General features: G+C 41.8%; 1 protein-coding gene across 4 annotated transcripts in view; it reads right to left on the bottom strand.

Annotated features, from left to right (window-relative positions):
- The window catches only part of LOC131370189 (uncharacterized), a 67,475-nt gene that overhangs the window by 44,970 nt on the left and 3,427 nt on the right, over positions 1-19,078 (bottom strand). For 2 of the 4 annotated variants that reach the window (XM_058417376.1, XM_058417374.1), the window contains exons 2-6: positions 13,804-13,872; positions 7,829-7,991; positions 5,265-5,720; positions 4,671-5,117; positions 2,622-2,777 (exon numbers count right to left, since the gene is read on the bottom strand). In XM_058417376.1, the coding sequence (XP_058273359.1) occupies positions 2,622-2,777; positions 4,671-5,117; positions 5,265-5,720; positions 7,829-7,991; positions 13,804-13,872 (1,291 nt within the window). Of the gene's footprint in view, positions 1-2,621; positions 2,778-4,670; positions 5,118-5,264; positions 5,721-7,828; positions 7,992-11,237; positions 11,671-13,803; positions 13,873-19,078 lie in introns of those variants that run through there. The other 2 variants (XM_058417375.1, XM_058417377.1) reach the window with 2 other exon arrangements.

Below are 19,078 nucleotides of genomic sequence, written 5' to 3'. Positions count from 1 at the left end.
TCTAGATTTATTACTAGAAGTACTATGCTTTAAAAAAAAATCTGGTAATGTTTATCTAATTAGTTTAATATTAAGCTGTTTGTTATTTGCTATTGTAATAAACAACAGCAAGAACATGTTCATACAAATGTATGTCCCTAGATTTCCTCGAAAAAGTCTTACTTGATATAATATTTATATTTATATTTATTTATATTTAAAGTCATCATCTGTGTATTTATACGGCAGCTGTACTGTAAGGACACATAAAACACATAGTGAACTTATTTGTACTACAACATGATGCACGTGATGAACGTGACCCGGTTAGCTTTTTGTTCGTTGTGACTGTTACAGAAGTATAGGATAACTCTTGTGCTCCTCTATAATCACTTCTGGCCTCACGTTCATTATAATACAGCTTCATGGAAACCATTTGTTTTTGCTTCAATGCAGACAATAAATTCATTACAAGCTGCAAAAACATTGAAAATCTCTAATCACCCAAGCTAACAGTCACGCCCTGAGGTGCGATGGTGAGTTTCGTGCCCATGCAAATCACCTGCCTTCTCCTCTACAGGGCGTGGCCTGTCAATCAAACCGAGCCCCAGCGCACAAGACTGACGGTCTGACCGAGAAGGGATTAGTGTGAGTGACTTTTTCACCTCAGGCTACTGTTTTCACCTCGTTAAGGCTGAAAGTGTGCTGGTGTGTGTGTTTGTGTTTTGGCGCGTGTGCTGGTGTGTGTTTGCAAACAGGATCAAGGTGTGAGGAAAAGAATGAGCTTGATGACGCTCACTTTCATTTCAACCCTGCCAAGACAGTACTCTTTAACACAATAGGTTTGTTATTAGCGTATTGGTCCGACAATCCTCTAAAGATTCTGATTAGACTATAATTACAGAAAGATCTTGTTAGCTGGTGAGAATGTGTAGCGGTTGTAAAAAAAATGTATATGGTATTAAAAAAAATGGCAACCTTGTAAATGAAACTTCATACAAAGCTATAGAGTCTAAATTTAAAATTGCTATATCATACAGCAAGTAAACTTCGAGGCTTCAGTTTGAATCTACAGTCAACAGGTTCTTAATAAGTTCCTTAAGGGTTCATCAGATTACTAAATTGTCTTAGCCTCTAAAATGGGTCTATTTGGAGATATAGTCTGAGCCTGAGAACTTTCAATGATTTTAGCCAAATTTAACTGAGAGAGAGAGAGAGAGAGAGTGATTAAACAAGCAGGGTGGTCAGAAGGTCATGTCATGGGGTCAGCTTGTTAAGTCAGTTAAACACCTTCTAACACCTTGTTGGGGATCAGGAGAGGAGGAAATCCTGAGGGAGAACTCAGTCCAGGTAAAGCTTTCCTTCATGAATCACTAACCAAAGTCACACACTCTTGAACAAACACAATCCAGGGGATTTTTGGTGAGGATTAGAACAGGAAAAACAAACAGATTTAAAACAATGTTAGCATTCGTATGGGTCACTGGCAGAATGACTCGAGCGGATGCTGGTAAATAGGTTTAAACAAAAACGCAGGGATTTTAGCACTGTAGGCTGTGATTCTTATCAGAATCACCCGGCAAATAACTTTATCTTAACTTAAATGTGTTTAGAAAAAGTCAAGCTAAAAGATGTTTAGGATTTGACATAGTGTAGACAGATTAAGGAAGATTTAATTGCCCAAGTAATAGGAAGTAGCGATGCATCGTAAACAGTTCTTTGATTTCTGTGGTAGGTGATTTGAAGATGTATCCATGGATTAAAATAATGGTTGCTAATATGACATTGTATCAGTAGTTTGGAAAAGTCTACCTGTAATAGCTTTACCTGTACACTGATGATGTATCTATTGGGTATGGTAAATGAGGTGAAGGTGTATCTATGGCTTTGAAAACTCTAACCCTGTGTTAAATGAGGTGATGGTGTAATGATGGTTTGGATAAATCTACCTGTGGTAGGCAAGGTGCAGGTAGCTCAAGTGACGGTGCATCAATGGTTAAGATAAGTCTACTTGTGATTGGTAAGGTTAAGGTCTATCTATAGTTTAGATAACGCTACCTGTGGTAGGTGAGATTAAGGTCTACCTATGGTTTAGAAATGTCTGCCTGTGGTAAATGAGGTGATGGTGTAATGATGGTTTGGATAAATCTACCTTTTGCAGGAAAGTTGCAGGTAGCACAAGTGAAGGTGCATCTACGGTTTAAAAAAGTCTACCTGTAGTAGGTAAGGCTATGGTTTAGATTACACTACCTGTGGAAGGTAAGGTTAAGGCTTATCCATGGTTTAGATAACTCTACTTGTGGTAGGTGAGGTTAAGGTCTATCTATGGTTTAGAAAAGTCTGCCTGTGGTAAGTAAGGTGAAGGTGTATCTATGGTTTAGAAAAGTCTGCCTGTGGTAAGTAAGGTGAAGGTGTATCTATGGTTTAGAAAAGTCTGCCTGTGGTAAGTAAGGTGAAGGTGTATCTATGGTTTAGATAAGTCTACCTGTGTTAGGTAAGGTTAAGGTCTATTTATTGTTTAAAAAGTCTATCTGTCGTAAATGAGGTGATGGTGTAATGATGGTCTGGATAAATCTACCTGTAGTAGGCAAGTTGAAGGAGTCAACTTGTGGTAGGTGGTACCTATGGTTCGACAGGTTTACCTGTGGTAGGTGAGATGATTTCTGTTTCACTACAGTCAGCATGATCCAAGGACTGACTGGACACACTCCGAGGTGCTGCAGCATCCAGCTCATCAAACATGTCTGACTGAGAACAGCTTATTGGGGAACTCAGAGATGCTCTTGACCCTTGGTTACCTGAAACAACCCAAATCAGAACATCTAATAACCTTGCCTCTGTACATGTATAAGAGTGTATGTGGGGATGGATCTAGACTTTCAAGCACTGTAGTGTTATTGTTTTGTTTTGTGTTAAACTGGTTGCCGGAGTCACTGATGGTCCATCACTCAAATAATATCTGACCAGTAGTGGTTCCTCTCTATAAATGGATGTGGTGGTGGAAGACAGTTGTGATCTGAAAGTCATAGGCACATGTCTAGCAAATGTTCTAGCAACTTCTGACTACTTTGGCTAATAGCGAGGGTGCAACCTACTACAGAAATAAATGTCCCATACAGACCCACCCACACAAATGCTTTTATTTTTCAAAAGGCAAGCTCACATTCAAACACACAATAGAAGACCTTGATGCTTCAAAGTGTATTGTTATTGTCAAGTTGGCAATCATCTTTAGCTAACTGGTTCTCAAGAGCAAGTGAAGGCATCTGGCTTGTGTGTGTGCATGAACCCCTTCATGTGTGTAGTATGTTTGTGTATGAGCTTCATAGGGTCAACGGGTCATTTTGGATGGACCTATACACATCCATACAATGTTTCCTCTTTCTCTCTGTCTCTTTTTCTGTCTTTCTCACTGGCCACACAGTGTGGCTGTCAGGGTCAGCGTGTGTGGCAGGGGGATTCAGAGTGATGGGGGTCCCTCTCATTGTCAAGGACAGTTACACGCTGGAGGGGACATTGAAGGAGGTCACGTCAGGGTCGTTCACTGACTGTCGGGCCATGGCATTCGGAAAGAGAGTCCAGGGGCAACACAAAGACCCTAGAATCTGTCTTAGAGAGGATACACACTAACACACAAACTGAGCACACAGCCACCCACATATACACACACACACACACACAGGGGTGGCAAGAGAGAAAAAGGTCAGCCACTTCCACCCTCCAGGCATGGACACTCATGCCAAATTTTGTCTTTTTCTAGAAATTTCTTATATAGAATATGACAATATCTTATCTAGAATGACAATATTACTTACATTTTAACTTGCATAGTATATTTCAAATTATAATTTCTCACTTAATCAACTGTTATAATGTTGATATAAGAGGAACATGACACTGGGCTACAAGTGACCATTCTTCCAACTCCAAAAAAAAAAAAACTACACAAAGAACAGTGGACAGCCTGCTCTGAAAGGGGCAAATTCCCATCACAAGTTCTCAATTGTCCCGCTCTTTTAGAAAGTCCCAGACTCGAGTCAGACATCAACGGGCCTGGCTCTTTATCCCGATCGGGAACGGTAAATTAGTGCGGGGAGGGCGCCCGAGAGGTACGCCAATAGCTGACACTCGCACACTGTTCTCCCGTCAGCGGGGTGGCGGTCAGTGTGGATTTATGACTGCTTGCTCCACACGATCCTTCTTTCAACAGGAGAAGAAAAAGAGACTGAGAGAAGGGAAAAAAGGCAGAAAGGAGGGAATGCCGGAGCCTGGGGCTAGAAGAGATGTATAAGGGACCGTGGCTACCTCTTATAGACCCCCCCTACTCAAGCTTTCCTATTGTAGAGAACTGGCTGCTTTGATTCAAACTGGGGATTCAAATAGTACCAGCTCAAGTCGTCTTTAAGAAAATCCCTCAAACCCACAATTTTCATAAAGGACAAAAAATAAAAGCCCTCCCCATGATATTTGTGACATGGTGGTAAAGGACAAAACCATGATGTAGCACTGCATTGAGTGAACTTTCTACCTTTTGTGTCCGAATGTTTAGTTACGCTTGGCACAATCCAACCCCGGAGTGTGTCTATGAATACACACAAGTCCGGCAGAGGATCAAGACATACAGGTTTACAATGGCACAGTATGAAAGTCATATATGTAGGAACAGTACTGGTTAAGCTAGAGATGCTAACCTTTCTGAGTTGTGATCGGAGGAAGTATAGGCCAGCGGCAGGTCTTCCAGCCAAAGGGAACATCCCGTGGGGAAGCAGATGCCAGTCTGGATTGAGAATCCAGATATGCAGGAGAAGCGCTTGGCGCTCCTTTAACATACGTAACTGAGAGCTGGAGAGGGTGTGGGGTTTCTTTCACTAGAGGGTCTTCAACCTGAATAGTTGGAGATTCCTTTAAGGATTCTATATGGCTAGTATTCTGAGGTTCTTGGCTATGGAAATTCAGGTTTTTGGAGAGAGATGATTGAGTAGAGGTTGAGGGGGAACAGGAGGCCAAGCATGCTCCATCAAGAGAGCTGAAGCAATGATCAGACAAGGATGAAGAGCAGGCCTCTAGGTTATCACTGTTGATATCATCACCATCCTCAGTATCCTCTTCATCACCTTCAGAGTCATCACTTTGATTTACTAGAAGTAGTAGAGAAACAAACATTGAAGTGCTTATCAACATTTATTGATTTAATCTGGTGCTTTTTAGGGATGTCTCACTAGGATGTCCTTGAAAATACAGAATTACTTTAGAGAGTTAACATGAGGTAGTTCAAGAGGATGTACCAGAAGGTGCATTAGAAAGGCTGCTGTTCAGGTCAGTGCTAAAGCTAAACTGACTGGATGGTGGACGACTCAGGTCTGAAAGAGAATCTGGGGTCATAGGGGTCATCGGTGTCAGAGGGGTCACAGGAGTTGATGTGGTGCCAGGAGTCATTGTCATTGGTGCCACTGCTTCACCTTTAGGATCTTCATAGTCCTCACAGTCGATTTGTGGGGAAGAAGGCCTGGTAAAAGTAACATCTCTATGACTTACAACGTCTTCCTTTTTTATTGTGGAGTGTTCTGAGTTCCGAGAGTGAACATGGAAAGACAGGAACTCGTCCGGGTTAGTCCCTGAGTGGACAGACAGTGTTGGAGAGAGCACAGGGTCTGGAGAGGCCACACTTGGATATGGAGATGCTGGCACACTGGGAAAGATCACAGAGAAGTGCCTTAGGGAGTTCTGCTTTCTCTGTATTTCTGAAAAGACAGAAAGACACCAATAAGTCATTTGATAATGAATGGATAAGCTTATGAAGGAATTCTGGCTTTGGACCAAAAACAGTTCTAACTGCGGAACAGGAAACAAAAGGTGCTAGAGTTTCTCCAAAGAAATGCTGTGAGCAGAATGGAGGGGGAATAAATAGCGTATCAGACTCTGACTCCAGCTGTCTCATGCGGAGATGGACCGCTCGGCCGTCCCACGGGCTGTCCGGCACAAGACATCACACACACACACACACACCGCCTTAATGAAAGGCATTGTTGAGGGTGCACAAAGAGAGGTCCTGAATAATTATCATGGGGGTCCTTGGCGAGGGTCAGGCAGAAAGCGTATTCATCATCATTTCGAGCAAAAAGGGAGAGGGATGAGGCCAGGGCACTGACATTTCTCTTCGCCACTCTGCTGAGACACAGAGCAAACAGCCTTTTGCCTGCTGGGAGCCCCCTACCCTCCGGATTCATCCTGGACACCCCTCTCAAAATCCTACTGCCTTTCCACGAGCAGCTGTCTAGTTCCCAACTTAGTATGCAGAGGCTCTAAGATATGGTAATGACCACTTGTGATCACTATATGAAGGAACTCATTCTCATAATTGGACACCCCCAACAAACTAATTATAGTCAGAGTGACAGCGAAAGCAAACAAATGAGCTTTCATTTGTGACTCTCAGCCACCTCGACAGGATTTCAGATGTCCGGATATGATAAATACGTGCTCTCATACAGCACAGAGGCCGTTTTGTATTGATTCCTTTGATATTTTTTATTGTTATTCTCATTTGACCGACTCATAAATCTGACCACTGGTCCCTATGATGCTTTAACTTCGTCCACCATGGCTTTGTCTTTGTAGCCACACAAAGCACACTTGTTCCAGTCTCCCTGAAGAGCCAAAACTGCAAGGGTGATAGATGGATGGAGATATATATAGATGGTTAGATGGATGGATGGATGGATGGATGGATGGATGGTTGGCTGGATGGATAGATGGATGGATCGAGTCCACATTTCTGCACTGCCCTGTGCACAATACCCTCGGCTTCTCCATCTGTCACCGTCACACACCACAAGTGTGAGTGCCTCTATGTGTGTGAACGACATGTGTCATGGCACACTGTTACAGCCCTCCCTCTTGCACACACACACACACACACTCCTTGGGGAGCTGAAGGCAGGTCGGGGTCGATTGTGAGAGCCTCCAAGCACCATATGGCTGTATAATTAGTTTTGGCCCGTGATGTAGAGCAATGCCACGATCTCTGCTCTCTCGCCAGCTTGCACTCAAGCACACAGTTCTGCAGGATTCTAATGACCAGGGCTGCACAAATGCCTTTACATCATTATATCCATCCTGAACAAAGGTAGACCTGACTATTAGGGTCTCCTGGGCATAGACTGTACAAATGCACATCATAACATATATGATATTTTCATGTATATTCATTGAATCCCATGCATAAATCACAGTAATTGCAAAATTATGAATTATATATTAACTATATACTGTATAGATCTGTGATAGTCATGTGGCATCCTGTCCAGGTTGTACCCTGCCGCATCCCCCAAGTCTCCTGGGATTCCCCCAAGACTCCAGGTTGGGTATTAAAGGATATATGATATATTTTGAATGCATATCAATTACTTTTACATCATATAGAAACAGATACATTTAATTTGCAGCTCGCGATGGTATGATGTTTCAATGGTACATACCACACCAATTTACCAACATCATTTTGACAACATTGTATCATCATTAAAGCATTATCATCTAAACTCCTCTCTCACGAAGATATCAAAAAATATAAAGGTTTTCTATAGCTTTACAAAGCACTGACACTGGAGACTCCTTCCATCAACGTGAAATAAACATCTCCTTACACCACTTCATCTTCATCATATCAACAATTACACGTTTTTTTTCCAATATGAGTTGATTTGAGTTGACAAGTTGATTTTAAGTGTCCAGCATACAAGCAAATGTGTACGTTGTTGCCAAAGAAATGATAAAGCATTAGAACCTGCTATAAGATTTTATACAACAAATTGAGAAGTTTGGCACAGCTTTGTTTCATTTATCTCACCTCTCTGTCTGGGCGGTTTTGGAGCACGGAGGCTCTTTACTGAAGATTTTGGTAGACGATGTGTGAGTGGGAAGTTCGGCGGCCTGATCAGGCTGGGACACGCCCGCATGTGAGCCTCGAAGCGTGAACATGGAGGTCGAGGCTTCTCGTTATGGATGACATCCTGTAGGAATAATAGAGAAGTAATTATGGGAGCGGATTATGTGATTCTGTGCATATTATATAATTATGTCAGGGGTGCAACTCGGGTGGGTTTTAAAGTCTGCTGGAATATTTGCAAATTCCAAATCTTTTTATTTGTACACGTAGAGCGCAGGTTGGTATGAACATCATTGCTGTTAAAAGGCATATATTATTCACATGCAGTAGTTTGTTTACGTTTTTGTTCAAATGCTCTAGCAAGCCACGTTCTGAGTTCAGGGATATCAAGGTGATGTGAGGTTTGCTGAAAGAAGAGAAGACGAGTACACCTTGTTTTATAAGATAAAATGACACTTTCCTTATTACTAGAATCTTACTTCAATTAATGTACAGCTTCCATATTGGTGTAAGAGAAAGTTTGCTGTTATATTCCATCCTTCTGGCTTTTCCCTAAACTGAGTGTGTTTATCCATGTTTTTTTTGTTTTTTTTTGTTTTTTTTTAAATGTTGCGGTGGTAGCTCAAGTGATTAGACTCTGGGGCATTGACCGGAAGATCAGGGTTCGAGCCCCAGCACCGCCAAGCTGCTACCATTGGGCCCTTGAGCAAGGCACCCAATTTCCCCCTGCTCCATGGGCTCTGCATCATGGCTGACCCCTGCACTCTCTAATGTAATCATTTTTCTAGCATTAGCATGACACAGGTTGAGTGTTTTGTTTACTACTGAGCTCTTTCGCAAAATTCAGCTCTGAAATTTAAGATTTTGTGCTTTAACATGAGGAAAGGCTCGATTATTGTGTGTGTTGATTATCTCTTATTAGCTATATTCTGTATATTTTTTAGCCTTTTACCTACTGTGACAGATATTAGCTATTAGTTACTATCAAGCAACGAGTTTTTTACGCCACGTTCAGATCCATAACTCAAGTGTTACTGCAGCACTGTTTTCTTTAGCGCCCCCTTGTGCTGATTGGATGCAATATGTTCAGACTACTTGTGGTTTTTGCTTTCTTTCTTTTTTACTAAACGTTCGTAAAACCGTTCACCTTCGGCTAGAACCTTTAAATAAAACGCCGGCTGCTGTGTGGAGATGAAAGCGAGGAGGATCAGGAAGGTTTGGTCAAATATTGGCTCTGATGAGCTGGCTTGAAGCGACACATACACACACACACATACGCTGCCTCTGATTAATTTCCTTCTCCTCTGCCATTTACTCACCAAACACACTAAAGACGGAAGCACACAAGTGTGGCTCTGAACCCTCGCCTATTAAAAGCTGTTCAGTTTGCTTCTGCGATTCATATTGTGTTCACATTGTTTACAAAAGCATAGTGCACTCTCTCTCTCTCTCTCTCTCTCTCGCTCTCTCATCTCTCTGTCTTTCTCATTCGTTTTTCTCTCTATCTCTCTCTCTCTTTTTTTGCCTTCTTTGCTCCACCCAGATGTTTCAGGTACTTGAAGAGGCTCTTAAGCTTGCATCTGTGCTTGATTGTGTGTGTCCTTTGTTTGGTGAAAGCAGACAGGTGCCCTACTGCCTGTTACCTGTCACAAAACAGGCCCCGGCCTGTCCGAACCTGACACACACACACACACACACACACAAGCACGTGTCTCATCATTCCCTTTATTTCTCAAGAATCGACTGACAGTAATTTGTTCGGCAAACAGTCAGGTCATTCGTAGATAACTGCTTTTTGTGTGTTCTTATTGTCTCTTGCCCTCTGTCTCTCTATCTCTCTCTCTCTCTCTCTCTCTCTCTCTCTATCCTCTCTTCCACTCTTTTTCTCTCTTTTACCTCTCTTTTACACTCTTTTTACTTCTCTCTCTCTCTCCCTTTCTTCTTCTCTTCTCTCTCTCTCTCTTCACGCTACCTCTCTTCCTCTCTTCCTCTCTCTCTCTCTCTCTCTCTCCCAAATCTTGGTTCCCGATCTAACATTTTGACCTTCTGTAACCCAGCAACTGATTGTATAAATTCTAGTCTCTGATTGGTCAGTATAGAAAAAAAAAAGAAAAATGTCTTCCGAATATCACAGAGTTTGATTTTGTGTTAAGATTGCAAAATAGCAAAATTCTTCAGACTTGACTATTATGTGTGTGTTTGTGTGTGTGTGTGTGTATTGTGGCATCAGTTATCTCTTAGTTGCTCTCCTGCTCCCTGATGTTCCTGTTTCTTGGCTCCTACGTTAGAGTCAGTAACCGCAATCAGTGTATGACTCCAGGCGCAGATTTTCACCTTAATCCAGCTTTACGCTTCACAGCCAAAACTGACTCTGAAGCATGTTTGCTTTTATGGGAACCTTTTTTTTTCTGCACAAGATTGATTGATGACGTGAAAAGATGAGAAAAAAAACAGTCATTTTCTGTTAGCACTTTTAGAGTTTATCATTCAGTATTCCGTACACGTCAATATTCCGTACTCTTCAGTATTCCATACACGTCAATATTCCGTACTCTTCAGTATTCCATACACGTCAATATTCCGTACTCTTCAGTATTCCATACACGTCAATATTCCGTACTCTTCAGTATTCCATACACGTCAATATTCCGTACTCTTCAGTATTCCATACACGTCAATATCCTGTACTCTTCAGTATTCCGTACACTTCAATATTCCTTCAACTTCAGTATTCCCTACACTGCAGAATTCTGTACACTTCAGTATTCCCTACAGTTTAATATTCAGAACATCTCAATATTCCCTACACTGCAGTATTCTGTACACTTCAGTACTCCTTACACATTTGCACACATCAGTATTACCTGCACTTCAATATTCCGAACACTTCAGTATTTCCTACACTTCCATATTCCCTACACTTTAGTATTTCCTACACTGCAGTATTCCATACACTTCAGTATTCTGTACACTTCAGTACTCTTTACATTTTAGTATTCCTTACACTTTAGTATTTTGTACACTTCAGTATTTTCTACACTGCAGTAGTTTGTACACTTGAGTATTCCTTAAACTGAGGTATTCCTTACGTTTCTGTATTCCCTACATTTCAGTATTACCTACATTTCTGTATTCCATACACTTCAGTATTCTTTACATTTCAATATTCCATACACTACAGTACTCCTTACACTTAAGTACTGCTTACACTTCAGTATTCCTTACATTTCAGTATTCCTAGCAGGAAACATCATGACCTCCTGGGGTCAGGCAACCAATACACACACACACACACCCAAAGACACGACAACACACACACACACACAGACACACACATACACACACACACAAAAAAACACGCAATACACACACGCTCTGGGCCTTAATGTCATTATCCGAGTGTCGATCATGTCAAGCAGATTTCTGACCGAGACGCGGAACAGCACACATGCATGAATGTAACGCGTCCATTAGCGCGAGACCGTTCAGCCAGATGGCCCTGAGTGAAGAGAGGCCTGCATGCATGTGCGTCTTCATCCCGCGTCTGAACACACAAACACACACACACACACACACAGAGTTTTAATGATACTGCCTCTGTATGAACCCTTTTGGCGAGTGCAGGACGGAGGACGGAGGGTGGGGTAGGACGAGCCAAACAGAAGCGTGTCTCTGTCTCAGCGTCTGCAGCCGAACAGAGGATTCCTCTCACAGAGGTCTGATGTCCACAAAAGCCAGGCTTAGCGCTAACAAGGTTAAACCCCGCTGCAAAAGAGTGACTTTTTCAATCAGCCAGATTTGTGTTTCTGCCCTGCGCCATAATTAGCTTTGCTACGGGACGGGGGAGGGGGAGGGAGGGAGGGAGAGAGAGAGAGAGAGAGAGAGAGAGAGAGAGAGAAATGAGAGGAGGAGAAGAAGGAAACGAAGTGAGGCGAGTGCTGGAGGAGGAGATGAAGGGCTGAGAGACAGAGAGAGAGAAAGAGAGAGAGAGAGGGATGACAGTGGGAAGCATTGTAGCGCTGCTCAGATTGGGAGGAGTAAATCTGATTAGCCGCTCGTGTCAGATGCAGCTTAGCATTCATGGCAACTTTCTACTTTCTGCCTCGCCAGACTCTTTTTTCCCCCCTCTCTCTCTCTCTCTCTCTCTTTTATTCTCTCAGCATTTGTCATAAATCCATCCCGAATTTGGCTCTGCACAAAAAAATGCTCCCGCGGGTTTCGTAGTTAGCGTAAAAAAAAGTTACTATCCCGATCTTCTAGGTCTCGGCGCTGTGTTTGCCCACCTGTGTGTGTGTGATTAGTTTCAGTGCACTGTATTCACTGCTCTTTTGGCTCGCTGGTACCTTAGCGATGTCCTCGAAGTGCCAAACGGCGTCCGGGGACACTGTAACCACAGAGACAGCGAACTATGATGGGAGTAGGTGGGTCAACAAGCCTCTTGTGATAGACTGTTTGGAGTGAGTCGGGGTGGCGAGGGTCAGTCGGGTGATTTAGGGAACATCTTGAGCTATAGAGGAGTGCGTGTGTGTGTGTGTGTGTGTGTGTGGGTGTGAATACATTCACTGATTGCTTTTGTGTGGTTTACTGTACTCTATACAGTTGGGTGCAAAAGTTTGTGCACCCTTCCGTTAAATTGCTAGCCCTTCCAGTAAGACACGGAATTTATTAACACGGATGCTTTCTCACGTGGCACGTTGATTCATTTTCAACCTCCTTTGAGTTTAATAGCATTCACGTGTGTAAGTCACTTTCATAACACACACTTGAATTTCGACTTCCTGAGTGTCTTATGAGCTTCAACTTTCATTCCTTTCTCTTTCACACCATCTCTTGCTGTGTGTTTTGTTCTAATGTTTTGTATTAACGTCTCAGATGGTTAATCTTTTACGTTTTGCTTGAGTCATTATGTTTCGGTTGCACGTGTAAAAAATATTAACAGGTTGTGTTTGCTTTGAGCTGGGACTTGTTTTGAGTTTGAACCGGTTTGAACTTTTTCTTCCTTGTTTTAAGACATTCGACACCTCAGTGATGCAAATACACCATATACAGATAAATATATATATTTTACATGTAAATATGCAATTGTGTGTGTGTGTGTTTGTGTGATAAGTGTGTCTATGTCTTTGTCTATGTCTTTGGATGCGAGGGGTTTTGTGTGTGTGTGTGTGTGTGTGTGGCATTTGCGGATGTAAAAGAGTCTGTAAGGAGCTGGGAGGATCTTTGTCCCTCTCCTCGCTGTTTGTTTAACCAGAGGCCAAGACAGGAAGCCAGCCCACACAACTCCGTCGTCGCCATGACAACGCCTCTGTTGACTGTGGCGCATTTAGCTCCGAGCTTCTTCTGAAGGAAGAGGCGACAGAGGACAGGGACAGTTTGTCTGTGTGTGTGTGTGTGTGTGTGTGTGTGTGTGAGGGAAACATAGTGTGTTTAAGATTTTTGTGATGAATGATGCTGCGAAAAAAAGTTTCTTAGTTAAAATTTTTTGCTACGTCAGCGATAAAAGAATGTGATGTTGGAGCAATAAAAGTGTTTTGTTTATTTAATACACATCAGAAATTAATCTCAAAATGCAATAAAGTCTTTAAAACACTTTATTATTTAAGTTTAATCATTTTTTTTTAATATTCTAAATATTATAGAATACTTTTTATATTATTGTTAAATTTATTTTATGGTTCAGTTGTAATGTTTTTTTTTTGTTTTCATTTAATTAATAGATTAAATCATTATATCTTTGTCTTTTTTAAAAAGACAGATTGTTCTTTGTCCTGGTTTTAGCATCTGATCAGCTGTTTTTATTATCACACAATTCCTGTCAAAATAAATGCCTCTAATTTCAGGACAAACAATAAAAATCATGATTGCCGTGCGGATAAACACTTATATTAAACACTTATTAAACAAGAGAATCTCGCTTTTAAATGATTTTTGCTCACCATGTGATGATGGCTTCCTCTGTCCCACAACACGGCTCTGCTGACGAAGGAGAAATAACAAGATGGAGCCTGTGGGGGGAAAAACAGTTTATTTAAAATAGATAGATAGATAGATAGATAGATAGATAGATAGATAGATAGATAGATAGATAGATAGATAGATAGATAGATAGATAGACAGACAGATGTGATTTTTTTAGGTGAATCAAGTACTTATTGAAAAATAAATAAAGAACCCCTCCTAAACACACACACACACACAGCGTGCATCATAGACCTTCTTCACAGTGCATCAATTACCCCTCTGTCCGGCTTGTGTGCCCTGAGTTGAATCTCAAAAGTGACGCTGTCCACCTTAATCATCGAGCGGTCAGCTCTCTGTGACCCTCGCCTCATAAGCCATACTCTTCTGGACAAACTCTTTCTTTCTGCCTTTCTTTCTCCTCACTCTGATCTGTCCCCATCTGTCAGACAAGACAACCGTCCATCCCTTTCTATCAATCTCCCTGTCCCTGTCCTTTTCTCTTCACCCAGATCCCATCCATCTCTCACTGGCAGATGCCATGGACTCCGAGTCAGCACAGGCCCCATGAGGCAGCGTGGCTCCTTTCACCCGCCATACAGCCACCAGGAGAACTCCCACAGAGGTTAGATGATGAAGGGAGATGGGTGTTTTGATGAACATCTTCCTCTGTTTGGTCACTCCATGAGGATACAATTCATTCCATATGCTTGCTTTCTTTGCTTGTTGATGTTGTGATAATGTCCTACACATAAACTCAGATATTGTGTAGAGACAATATGTGGGCTGAAATTGTGAATTTGTGTAACATCTGCATTACTTGAACATGTCATTTACATGCGCTTCTCTCTCTGTCCATAACAACAGCATGTGTTGTATTCTCTTTACTTCCTGTTTTACTGTTTAAATGTAATTGGTGTAATATAGGATGGAACCTTTCCATCTTAGACCCTAAGCCTGGGGTTATACTGGGGTGTCACTACATCTATAGCCTTGTTTATAAACATGATTATCTTTTCTACATCTGGAGGATTAAGATTGAGATCCACTACAGGGCATTTCACAGGTGAAACATCTCTGTGCTGCAGGTTTCCACATCCCTGTAAAAACATGGGATATGGATCTAGGCTCTAAACTGCCTTGCTGTACTGCCCCTTTATACTGCCCCACTATACTAAACCACTGTACTGCCCCACTATACTGCCCCACTATACTAAACCACTGTACTGCCCCACTATACTAAGCCACTATACTACACCACTGTACTGTCCCTTTATACTGCCCCACTGTACTGCCCCACTGTACTGCCCCACTATACTAAACCACTGTACTGCCCCACTATACTGCTGCACTATACTAAACCACTGTACTGCCCCACTATACTGCTGCACTATACTAAACCACTGTACTGCCCCACTATACTGCTGCACTATACTACACCACTGTACTGTCCCTTTATACTGCCCCACTGTACTGCCCCACTATACTAAACCACTGTACTGCCCTTCTATACTACCTTGCTGTAGTGCCCCTTTATACTGCCCAACTGTACTGCCCACTATACTAAACCACTGTACTGCCCTTCTATACTACCTTGCTGTACTGCCCCTCTATACTGCCCCACTAGACTAAACCACTATACTATACTATACTATACTATACTATGTCCAGTGTTAAAAAAAATGAATTAAATTGATTATACTGCCTCTCTCAACTGTATTGTTGTACTGCCCTATTATAATGCCCCATTATACAAAACCTCTATACTGCCCCTCTATACTGACTCACTAAACTAAACAACTATACTGCCCCACTAGACTAAACTACTATACTGCACCACTATATTACTATACTCTAATGCCCCATTATACTAAACCTCTGTACTGCCCAACTATGCTAAACCCCTATATTGCTTTTCTTCACTGCTTTGCTGTACTGCCCCTTTGTACTGCCTGCTACACTAAACCACAATACTTCCCCATATACTACCCCACAATACATAACCTCTATACAACCCTTCTACACTGCCCCACTATACAAAACTGTTATACTGCCCCTCTATACTACCCTGCTGTATTGTACAGCTACACATTGTACCATTATACTACCCCTTAAACTGCCTCAATGCACTGCTTTGAAACCCCACTAACAGTGCAACTGAATCTTGATGAAAAGGTGCAACTTTTAACAAAGCTAAGCAATAAACTGTTAAGTATTTTCAGAACAGTTGCTAGTGCTCATTATGACAGTGTAAATGCTTCACTTTGTCACATCAAGGAACAAGATTTTAGCATCATGCAACAGCTAACAAAAGAAATACTGGTCTAAAAAAGAGGTCCTGGGGCACAGAATAAGGATCCAAGAGTTTATTAAAGAGAGGCAAAAAATAGTCCAGGGGTGTGGACTGTAGGAAACTTGGGCAGGGGGATAAGATGTCCAGCTATGGGGTCTATGAGAATGGGAGTGTGGTCTTGTGAAATGGGAAGATCAGTGATGAGGTCTAGAGCAATGTGTGACCAGGGGTGTTGAGGGATGGGGAATTGTTCTAACAGCCTGGCTGGTGGTTGGTATGAGGGCATGGATTGTGTGCATACTGTGATTCCCTTAACATACAGGGAGTCTGCTTTACCATGCTTCAAGATAGATCAATAGATTATTGAATAGTTCATCAGGGCTTGACAAATGTTTGGCTGACTTGATGCTCTCTAGGTTTTTGTTGTCTGTCAATATAATTAAGGGTTACTTTAAACCATTCCTGCAAGTACCTCCAGTCCTCTAAAGCAGTCATGATGGTGAGGATATTTGGCCACTCTAGTATCTTCCACCGTTGTGGAACCTCTGCTAAAATGGCAGTACAAATTTGAGAAATTTAAAAAGATCCTTGGCTGTTTTACATTGAGTCCAGGAGGTAACAGCTTCCATCTCATTCTGGTTGATCTCTACCCCAGTCTCATTAATGACATATCCTAGGAACTTGACTGAAGATTTATGAAACTCTCATTACTCCAATTTGACATGCAGGTTGTTTTCTAATAGTCTTGTTGGTACAGTTTGTACCTTATGAATGCCTGGAAAACACATGGTGGTGCATTGGCAATACCATAAGGCATGACCAGATAGTCATACTGACCCCTGTTATTAATAAATGCCATCTTCCATTCCTCACCTTAACTGATACCTCAGATCTGTTGTGCATTTCAAATTTTGCTTACTCAACGGTCAGTAGAAGGTTGAACCAAGGTCAGTGGACAGTGATACTTCACTGTGACAGCATTGAGAACTCAGTAATCAGTGTAAGGTCTGAAACATTTAATTTCAACAAAAAAGGAAGCGTGGAAGAGTGGGAGATGTTGAAGTATAGATGTAGCCTTGGTTCTCTCAACTTTGGGAGTAATATTGAGGCTCATCTTTTTGGGGTTTTTGTTTTTTGGGTAAAAGTTGGTGGTGTCTGAACTTTTTATGATGCTCTTTTTCCTCAGCTGGAAGTCTGACTGGGAGATTTTCATAAGCTCTGTATCTTCTGTTGTTATGGGTAATGTGTCTGGGTCTGCAGGACCTGAGCAGATTGTCAATGTGGAAAAGCAGCTGAATGATCTGACTGAGACAAAGTGTCATAAGTGGAACCTCGGCATACGAATGCCCTCCCTTACGAATTTTCGCTTTAAGAATTTAAATTTTGCAAGAAATTGGCATCAGCATACAAAGCATTTTCAGCATACAAATGAATGCTAAGTTGCGCGTACGTCCAGGAGCCGTTCAAAACTTGTTTGCCTCAGTGGAAAGCCAAGTTTATGAATTTTATGAGGTTTTTTTTCAGTCAGAGAAAGCTGTTTTGAAAGACTCAGCCCACGACACCATCGTTGCCTTCAGCATGCGTTCAAAAGCTAGGTGATTTTTGGGGCGTTTTTTTGGTGACAGATTCGTGGCGTGGGTGGTCTGTTCTATTTTTATCCCAAGCTTGGTGGCACGACTTCCTGTGAGGACGCTTGACATGGAATGCTTGGCTTGGGTCAGTTCTTTGTAAGCAGCCATACAATTTACATACATTTTGTATTGCTCCATCTGTAGCCCTTCACTGAGGACTTGTCTGTTAACAGACTTTAGTGCTGACTCGTTCCATCCGATGCTTTGCTGCATCGGATGTTTGATCATGTTGACTCATGATCAAACACTTCACAGCATTCTCGTTCAAAGTCTGCAAAGGACCGCTTACTGGACCAGGTGGAAGGGTTGCAAGGTGGCAGCGGCCCAGTTGAAGATTCTGCCAATTAGGCAAAGTTAACAATTCCATGCATGTGCTTATGGTTCCTCCTTACTGACTTCCTCCATGATGGAAGTCATTTTTTGCTCATGGTCGCCCACAAGTTCTGTAGCCGAGGCCTTCGAAGAGGTCTCGAAGAGGTCCCAGGCACCGAATAAGGATCCCTGTGCAAAGTTTACTAAACAAAGAAGGAATCAAAACCAGGCTAGGGTCATCCATAAACACATTCCGAAGAATAGTCACAAAGGCAAAACAGAGTTTTAAAAAAAACATATGACAGATATGTGTCAAAAACAAAAAGTCTAGACAAAAGGCACAAATCACAACAAAACAAAAGTGGATAATACACAAATATGCTATCTGAGACAACACTGCATAGAGCTTACAAGGTTGCTGGCAAACTGTAATTTTATAAAGTCCATATGTTGTTTTTTTTAATAGCATGCAAAAAGGAAATGGCTGAAATAGACAAAAAAGTGGACCAGAGGTTGCCCTCTGCCAGTCTGGAGAGAAAAAGTCCAGTCTGGATATTACAATCGGGTTTAGTTTTTTAAATTAAGCAGAAATATAAAGACTTGATTTCCACTTTAAATTAAAAGCTTTTATTGTTTCTTTCTCAGGAAAGAAATACAGCTCCTCGATTTACGAAATCCCAATTTAACCCTTCTACCTCTTGGGTAGAAATTTGCAAAACCTAGCATTTACTTTTTTGGACTTATTTATATCAGATGTACTGTACATGTAACGACAGCCGCATTTGCAACAGTAATTACACTTTTTAACACATCATTTCCATCAGAATAGGAAAAGTGATGAGTTTTAGATATTATACTTCTAATCTAATGTGTGAATGAATGTGACGAATCACCAGTCACTAGCACATGGAGTTGTATGTCAGGCTTTTTTTTCCCCCTCCCTACCCCTGATTAGCACACAGCCTCCCAAAATGACAGGGGACAATGTTCTTAACTAATGCGCCTCATTGAAAGAAA

The sequence above is a fragment of the Hemibagrus wyckioides genome, linkage group LG19 (assembly GCF_019097595.1).
Source record: "Hemibagrus wyckioides isolate EC202008001 linkage group LG19, SWU_Hwy_1.0, whole genome shotgun sequence".
Lineage (NCBI taxonomy): Eukaryota > Metazoa > Chordata > Actinopteri > Siluriformes > Bagridae > Hemibagrus > Hemibagrus wyckioides.
Note: the sequence above shows the minus strand (reverse complement) of the source record. Positions and strands in the feature narration are given on the sequence as shown.